Here is a 9,261-nt window from a genome sequence, read left to right on the forward strand (position 1 = left end):
TCACCCTAATAACAAATCAATTACATATACAACCAAACTTAAAAATGATTAAACTCCTAACTGAATACCTAAATATTAAATTCCAGGTTTGCAGGTAGCAAATAAACAATTTTTAAATTAAATGAATTCTTATTGAATTCATTTCAGTTTTGAATTCTCAATAATCATTACATTTTCTCCTGTTCCACAATGCAACGGCCCCATCTAATAATCACTACAATAGGAAAGTCAGTTGTGCACCCACAGGCATCTACCAGCAGTGTTAGCTATCTGTTTAAAGAAAACAGATTAGCAACTCTGATCAAGTTTGGTATATGTCAAAAGTCTCAGTACTGAAGCCAGTGACAAGCAAACTAAATTTTTTTCGGCAGGAAGCTGGCAATGGCAGCTCAAATATTTTTTCTATGACAGGTGAACTGTAAAGTTTTGTAAAGTTTAATGAGCACTTGGAATTGTAATTGTAATATAAAAATTAGCAGTAAGCAGTGCAGTTACACAATTGAAACATGTTAACTAGTTGTGTAAAGCTAGAAACTTTACATTATATTAGAAACAACCACAAATGGCTGGGAATTCGTCAATAGCAGCCTTGAAAGTTCAGATAACCAGTGGCACACGAACATGAACCGCAGAGGTCACAATTGCCACTGGACCCCTTGCAATTAGTCACCGGCAGAACAGAACTGCAGATACAGATAATGACAGTAGCCAGGGATAGGTCTTCACTGGGCAGGGCTCTGTCATTGTCCGAGAGGGGATTTGTCACTATAGATTTCTGTACTGAGGGACGTCTAAAGCTACGTACACACTTCCAATTATTATCGTCGGAAAACGAACGACGAACGTTCCTGCACGATATATATGAACGATCGTATAGCACATCGATCGTTCGTCGTTCGATTGGAACGATAAAAATTGGAAGTGTGTACGCACCTTAAGAGGTGTTATCTGTACTGCTAACAACTGGGGTGCAGGGTTCGGTGTAAGGTGATGACAAAGGTCTGGGTTTCTTCCAGCTTGGGCCCTTACTGTCTGGAACCATAATGATTGTGTTGTGTACAGACGATTGTGTGCCAAGCTGATGATGCAGAGAATTGTCAGAACGTATCTTCCTCTGGCCAAATGCTTCTAGTTTTTTTGTCAGAAAGGTTATGTGAAAGGAGCATTTCCATGGTAATTTCACCAGCATGGAATTTGGTAAATCTGCTCATACACCACCACATATCTGGACAGTTCCCTAATCCACCACATATGCAAAACTGTCATGTATTGCTGTTTTGCCCTGCCTGATTATTTCCCACATGCTGTCACAACTTCTGATTTGTTTTTACCTATACAGTACCAAACATGTGCTGGTGACATTTCAACATTTACAGTTTTACATACTTTTGCTGTCCACCTACTTATTTCATTTATATTTATGACTGTAATCCACTGCTGCTTATTACAGCAGCTGCAAGCCATATTGAGCTTATCACCACTAGATGGCACAACATATTATTGGGATACAGTATAATGCATTGCCTTCTCCTCCCAACCAATTGATAGCCCATGTAGTGCTCCGGTTCTCGATTTATTGTTAGTGCACTAGCCTCACTGTCTGTGTATTGTACTTTTTGCCCACCTAATACCATACAAGGATTTGTTGTTAATGCATTTCAAAATATGTTGGTGCTCTAAAAATCCTGTCTAAAATAATAATATTTGTGGCCAACAATTTGTGATTGTAAGTGCGTTACCTATGGAACCACCTACCCTCATGGTTGTCAATGTTCTGGCCATGTATTGTCACAAAGGGCAGTATATTGACCCTGCCCACATGTAATCACAACTGCTTGAATGTTGCACAGATTAGAGAGTTTAGAATTATGGCACCATACGTGACAATGTGAGAGAAAGGGCTGGAGGTCGAAAGGACCAGATTTACCAACTCTAAACAAAAGAATCTCAGACTCAGTTATGGAAGCTCCTAAGGGCATGTACAGAGTCTGTATTATTCCCTCTTTGACAGATGAATATTTACAACTAGCAAATGGTTTTCACTTACCACGTACACATTCACGTACATACTGCAACCTTGTGGAATTCACTGCATCAAATTATTACCGTTTATTTCTGAAGTCTATATACATTTTTTTAGATTTTTTTTAAATTCCACATACTGGAGTTTATAATAGATTGTTAGCTATGCTGTGCTCCTACTCAAGATGATTTGGCATTCTAGGTCTAAAAACAACTAGGTGAAATGTATTGTCTTTATCTTGACTGTGCAGACCCATTAAAAACTGCACAGATTTTTGTTGGACAGTTTCTACTACGTATACATGATACAGTATGAACCAATTTGATCTGAATTACAAATTTACCTTTAAGTGCAACTATGATTGTTGGGGCTCAGAACGCTTGACAAAAGTCAATGCAACTGCAAGTTATGCGAGACAGGATTTTATTTGATCTTTATACAAGAGGCACTTTGTCACCTACACATCCTATTGGTTCTTTTATCAAAACTTCAAGTTATATGTTTCACCACAGATCCTCAGATGCAGAATAGTTTTCAGATAGAGATCTAAGCTAATGCTATATCTGTATATCTACAAGAATTTATATGACGCAGGTTGTATGCACTTGCTGGTGGCTGCTCACAACTTCAAAAAATTCCTGTTAGAGCAGATTAATGATTGGAATATGTTAATAGAATAAAGTTGCAATGTGGTAAATGGCCAGGCATGGTAATTATGACAAAGGAGTATCAGGAGCCTATTACATGAGTTTTCCTGTTTGTACTTGTGGGAAAGCCTATTTTCATCATTTTACACAAACAATCTGCATGTGGCTTCCAATTGTCCTGGGTCTCTAGTTTAGTGATCGCCCAAAGGACAGCGACAATTTTTATGTTTTTACTCTAGAATTTAGCAAATATTTAATGCATGCTCCTCATAAAATTTATTTTATTATGATCTACTACTCATAACATTCCAATTTGATAATCTTTGTCTTCCTAAACAGATCATGTCACTGTGAGATCTGTAATCTACCACTTCTGACCCAGTCCTAAAAATAAAGCTTGCTGGGTTTGGGTTTTGAATTTCTGCCATAAATACCTGAGCCAGATATACAAATCAGCTATTTGTCAAGAGTATGTGACTAACCAAAAGGTCAGATTTAGATCCAGGCAATTAGAATTGCTAGAATTAGTTCAGCAATGGCAGCTTACAGTCTTAGGTTCGCTTAAAGTATTTCATCTGTAAATCAAGATAATATTTTAAGATTTATTAGTGTGGAAGATTCTGAAAACAGGATTCTCAAGGCATTTGTGTTCTGTCACTGATCTTTATTCTCTTACTGTCCAAAATGTTGCCAATGTAACAATAATAAAAGTTTACAAAATTATAGTATACAGAAAGAAAAATGAGCAAACAACTTGAGAAGTTAAACCACTGCTGTCTAAATTCTAAAACATTACAAAGTAAGCGCAAGAAAACACAAAAACAATTATTAGGAGAGCTACCTACAAAATTTTGATACATCTGCCAGCTGCTCAGAAGCCCTGACAACACCTGTAAACCATTGGTTCCTCCGCAGTCATAAATCTCCTTTTTATAGCATTGCGTGCAGTGGTGCTTGTTGGTGAAACCTGCTAAACGATTTTCCCATTTATACCAATGCTTTGTAAAAAATAGTAATGGATTTTAATCCTCCAACAACATAACAGCATAAAGACTGTTCTGCAGTAGCTAACAAAGAATAAGGATGGAAAGCATTAATAAACAGTAAAGTATAAAGGTAGGGAGCAGATTTTTGAAAATTAGCTTTAATTAAACAGGTTAACTGCAATAAACAAAGTCATAACTTGTGAGCGATTCATTGCGATCTGTTTTTTGCCAATATGGCAAAAGTATTTGTACAAACCTGTGAGCACAGCGCCTAGGCCTGTAATCTAAATATTCAAGGTAGGTGCCCGATACTAAGCTATAGATTCTGGAGGAACAGCTGCACACTTTCTGGTAATAACATTGGGCTTGTGCTTAAGCCTGGGGCCCTGGATTATCTATTTGGATTGTATGATGAAGAACTTTGTGGTCCCATCCTACTGTTGTGAAGGTTCCAAGGGTGACTGGTGACCATGCCACACCTGTTACAAAATCACGATGCGATTCATCTTTGAAGCTGTATTGGAAAAATGGAAAAGAATACAGTATGAAACCTAAGGAACTCTTGAAACATTTCATACAGCCTAAATACAGTAAATATATGATGCTTGCACTTAAAAATGGCCTAATTCTATGAACAATATTCAATTTATACAGAGACCCACTGCCTTGCATTTAATAAAACTGCATACTAAGCAAACAGAACTGTACTTTCCTAAGGAATTAGCAATAAACAAATAACCTATATTATTCGATAGGAGTAATGGGAAAAAGGTCATACTAACAATATACAAAAATTTTGTAGTTATAAATTTTACACAGATGTATATTTTTTGCAATGATCAATAAAATGTTCTACAGGAAATCCCCAATATAAAACAAACAGCAGTCTATAATTCCATCACAATACTTGAACTTTGCAAAGCAACTGCTGGAGAACACTTACATTACTGAAGATTCAGCATTAAGGACCACAACTGAGCAATCTTCACTGACTGAAGCCAACAGTGGAGTGCTAAAACCAGATAAAATGCAGTGATTCAAATACCCATTTTATGATATTTACAGATAGAGTTGTTATAGAGTATAAGTGTTACAAATGAATAATTGTTTAGTAGGTAAGTGAAAAATAAAAAGATAGAAATACAGACATTGCTAGTGGTGCTCGGAACTTGGTTATTAGCTTTTATAAATGTAATTCTGCACAATACCAGCCAGGATATTTCCGTTGTAGGTTGGGATATTTCTACTTATAAAGTCTAAAAATACAATTAAGCAGTCTTCATTTCAAAACACAAAATGTTGCTGTGTGGTGTGGTATTGTGGTGGCCACGCAGGCATCCATATTACCCATTAGGTCTTAGCAGGTAAAGTAAATAGGAGTAGTGAAATGTTCCCAACATGGACTTGATCTCAGAATGCAAAGACGTTATAGGTAGTATCCCAAAATGTTAACTGCACCCAACAAGTACCCAGATTTACCTTTATCTTGATTTCCTCCTTAAAATAGCAGGGAACTTTCTGTGCTTTACCACTTTTACATGTATATCTACAGTGCTCAATCAACTGAGACACTGTGCCTCTGACTGCTAGTCTCCTCTAAAAATTGCTTTGCATTCACAAGAGGAAATTGAGTTGCTGGTAAAATATGGACCTGGTTGCTCCTTTATACCACAACGGTAAATTCCATGTCCTTTTAAAGGGTTTGTTCACATAGCTGCATTTTTACATTTTTTTTGTCCATCGATTTGGCTGTTTGAATCCTTATGCGTGTTTCAATGCACATTAAAACTTAGATTCCTTCTGCCACCTAGTGGCTACATGTGAAATGAGCACAGGAGTCACAATAGTAAATGATATATCTTCTAACAAAAAAAATGGGTGAATCTAGGTCAAATTAACAGGGGAAACATTTTAAAAAATACCCATGGAGCATTTCTAGGGATTTATCTGAATTCCCTGATACCAGCAAAACATCTGTACTTGTCAAACTTCATGACCTTAAAGGGATTTTTTGTCCAAAACATTCTCCTTAGCCAACAGAGGTTACTAAACGTTTGTTTTGAAAAGTACATTTTAAAGAGACCCTGTGAGTAGAAAAAAAAAACAAGAAAAACCTAATGGAATGAGTGGTTTACTGCAGAAAAGGTGAAGTCCAGGCCATCTAGAGCCTAAAATTGCCATTTTGTCAAAGATTACATTGGCCTAGGTACTACGTTGTAGGATGGTGGCAGGGACGAGAGACACTTCCACACTACACAGACATGCAAAAGATGCCGAATGGTGTACCAGAAAAAAGTTTTTACACTTTTTAGAACCAAGCAGAAATGCACTTGATGAGCCCAGAAAATTACCCCTTACCTTTATATGACTTCAAGGGAGTTTTTTGAGAAAGATCCCAAACCTTTACACTGAAATACAAATGTGATTATTACAAACAGAATACAGACAAGACAGTAAAAAACAAAATTATACACACTAAATACCAGTACACAAAATGTGTAAATAAAAAAACAAAATCAATAAGTGAATCTGGTAGGCCAAGCCAACCTGTGGCTTCTTAAAACTCTTGGAGAGACTATTGGGATCATCCTATTATAAGTATCAGCAGTGTTCTCCCTATCTTGGTCTTTCCTAATGTTATTTTTCCATAGTATATTATATCCTGCAGATAAAATAGGATCTACTAGAACACAGTTTTGGATGCACAGACACAAACAATGTTTGTTAGTACAAACCTGCAATCCTTGCTGCCGCTAACAGCTTGTAAACCTCCAGTGAACACACTCAGGCTGGTTACAATGTTGTCATGCTCATATGTGGTAAATTTATTGGCAAGAAGAGATTCATTATCCAGCAACTCCCACAACTCCACTGAACCTGCCAAGACAAAAAAGAGGAAATTCAAACTTAGTAATGAACTTTTTATTTTATTGGCGTTTGGTGATCACTACAGATCACAATGTCATTTCATTCTTATGTCATTGTTATGATCTGGGGATACATTTAGAGAAGGATGTTTGGATTTTTTTTCCATATTTTTTCCTCTTAGTACCAGACCGTGACTCAACAAATCTGCAACAAATGATTGGTGAATATTTGCTGATTGCAAATAGAATGCAGAGACATTGGGCCTGATTTAATTATAGCTCTCCAAGACTAGGGAAGATAGACTATCACGAGAGAACCTGGAATGAATCAAGTTCAAGACTGACAATATTTGCTAATAGCAAATACTTTTTAAGAAATTAATTTCAGATTTGCTGCAACATCTAGGTTCTCCTGTCATTAACAATTTGATAAATTTAATAAAGTGTTTACAATGATCTTCTATAGGTGGTCCCTATTGAATGCTATGTAGAAGATGAGATAGCCCAGGAGTGGCTCAATGCAGCTTCTACTCTTCAACAGCAGCCATAAAAACCTACATGAGTTGATGAGTCCTGTTGCCATTTTAAAACAGTGTACAGTCTCAACCATTTTATATGTGAGCCCGGCACTGGCTGTTTTCATGGATTACCACTGCTGGGAACCAGCCCTACAATCACCAGCCAATGGAAATGAAACAGTTAATGGTTTAATTGGTAAAAAGCTGCAGAAAAGCTCATTGTTAGGTCAACAGTTGGCCTTACAGTCACCGACCACAAATACTTATAAATAAGGCCAAATTACATTTTATGATAACCGTTGAATATCAAAGAAACCAATATACGGCCCCATTCCCTACCTAATGTTGGGGATGCTGGAATCTGAACTTCCCACACTAGATAAATGGCCCACATCAGTGCTGGGTAAACTTCACAGATATCTACTATGAATACAAATGATCATAAGAATGATTGAAGTGTGTTTGGAAAGTACAACCAAGCAAGTTGAACCCAACTTATACTGCTTTGTGCCAGTTTGTTAAAAATCAGGCCTGTGGAAGAGGTAGGTCAGTGCAGTGTTTTCCCCAAGAATCTATAGATATATAAAACATAATGAGGATATGAATAATTTCACCTGCAAATGAAAGCCCAGGCTATGAAAAATAGTATGTAAAAACAAACAAAACAAGAACCAAATCCAGTTATTATGTGATGAACATGTGCCATGCCCCCCCCCACCCCCCCACAATGAGAAGCAGTGCCATTAGTCCAGAATGATGTGGTCAGATGCTAAATGCCAAGCTATACTACCAACAACCTAAAAGGGTAGCAACTCTGCTCTGTGTTCAGGGGCGATGCAGCATTGTTGCCACACCATGACATGAAGAAGCACTGAATAAACTTCACTTGCAATAAACTGGTATTTGTGAAACATTGGGGGGGGGAGACAAAAAAATGTTGCAGAATATATTATATTATTTTATTCTATATGTATATAATATATATAATTTCGTTTTTATTTTTAAATTTGAGGCCCTAAGCAATCCAGCTCCCTCAAGGGGTTTTTCTAATGGAAGTAATAATATTTTTGATTGTTTATAGATTTACTTTAGCAGAGAAACATTATGAAATGACTGGCAGACAGAATATCTGTACCGGTATCTGAAGCTACAAGGATTCCTTTCTCCTGAACCCAGGCCACATCTGTCACACCGGCCTCTGTTTGAACTCCAGCTGTACAAAGATTTTCATTAGGGGCTCCCAGAGGATCCTTAAAAACCCAAATGGAGCCTCCCCAAGTGCGACTGTTCAGACTAGAAGCAGACATCAGCAGTGCGCCATCTGAAAAATAAGAATATACAGTCATTAAAATTAATATACATACAGTTCAAATATGAGAGGACTACAAAATGGAACTTCAAATTCAGATAAAGGATCGATCCACAACATACATTTTCTGCAAAGAATTTTACCATGTACTAAATTTGTAAAGATGTTACCCTGGTAGACTACCCAACCCCTAATATTAACACCCCACAGAACAGCTTTACGTTAGGAAGTCTCTGGCATTGTGCTGCTGCCATGTTTTTTATTCACTTAATACCTTCTAGTGAGCTAAATGGTATTTGTGTGCCCTTAGCGTTTCTCTTTACAATTTAGCACTGCTACAACACACACATAAGTGCACATTATATGCATCCGTGCATTGCTGCAAGCGTTTATTTATATTTGTGTTTTACATTAACATTTTATGTTACATTTGCACAATTAAACATTTTTTTAAATAAAGGGCATAAAATGTAAAATGAAAATGTAGAGGATAATACACTAGGGAAGTCTAAATCAATGTATTCTCTAAAGAGATCCAGAATGGTGCCAAGCCTTAATCAATAAACAGGAAAGAGGATAGACTGAAGGGAAGAATAAGAAGGCTCTTTTTAAGGCAGCTGGTTGCCACCAGGTTACAATTATGTTAACTTAATAAAAATTCAATCTAAACAGAGGAGATTTTAAATTGTACAGTATATAAAAACACATTCAGGAGGTTGTATTTGTTAGACATCCCAAATGCTGGCAAAGATTAGCAAGGATGTAGTAGTAAGTTACTTTGCAGACACGTTTCGCCCACAAGGGGTATTTTATCAGGGGTTTATGAAACACCACCACAGGGAATATACAATCTCTAAGAGTCTGAGCAAGTCAATTGGAGTGGGTTACTGAGCAGGTATGAATACAAGGGA

At 36.9% G+C, this 9,261-nt stretch overlaps 1 protein-coding gene across 1 annotated transcript in view; it reads right to left on the bottom strand.

Moving 5' to 3' along the window:
• Positions 1-3,313: 3,313 nt before the first annotated feature.
• WDR77 (WD repeat domain 77) overlaps positions 3,314-9,261 on the bottom strand; it is an 8,168-nt gene continuing 2,220 nt past the window's right edge. Inside the window, exons 2-6 of the mRNA XM_072412819.1 lie at positions 8,177-8,362; positions 6,392-6,533; positions 6,008-6,064; positions 4,600-4,668; positions 3,314-4,170 (exon numbers count right to left, since the gene is read on the bottom strand). Of these exons, the coding sequence (XP_072268920.1) occupies positions 4,029-4,170; positions 4,600-4,668; positions 6,008-6,064; positions 6,392-6,533; positions 8,177-8,362 (596 nt within the window). The 3' untranslated portion in view covers positions 3,314-4,028. The remainder of the gene's footprint in view (positions 4,171-4,599; positions 4,669-6,007; positions 6,065-6,391; positions 6,534-8,176; positions 8,363-9,261) is intronic.

The sequence above is a fragment of the Pyxicephalus adspersus genome, chromosome 1, assembly GCF_032062135.1.
Source record: "Pyxicephalus adspersus chromosome 1, UCB_Pads_2.0, whole genome shotgun sequence".
Taxonomy (NCBI): Eukaryota; Metazoa; Chordata; class Amphibia; order Anura; family Pyxicephalidae; genus Pyxicephalus; species Pyxicephalus adspersus.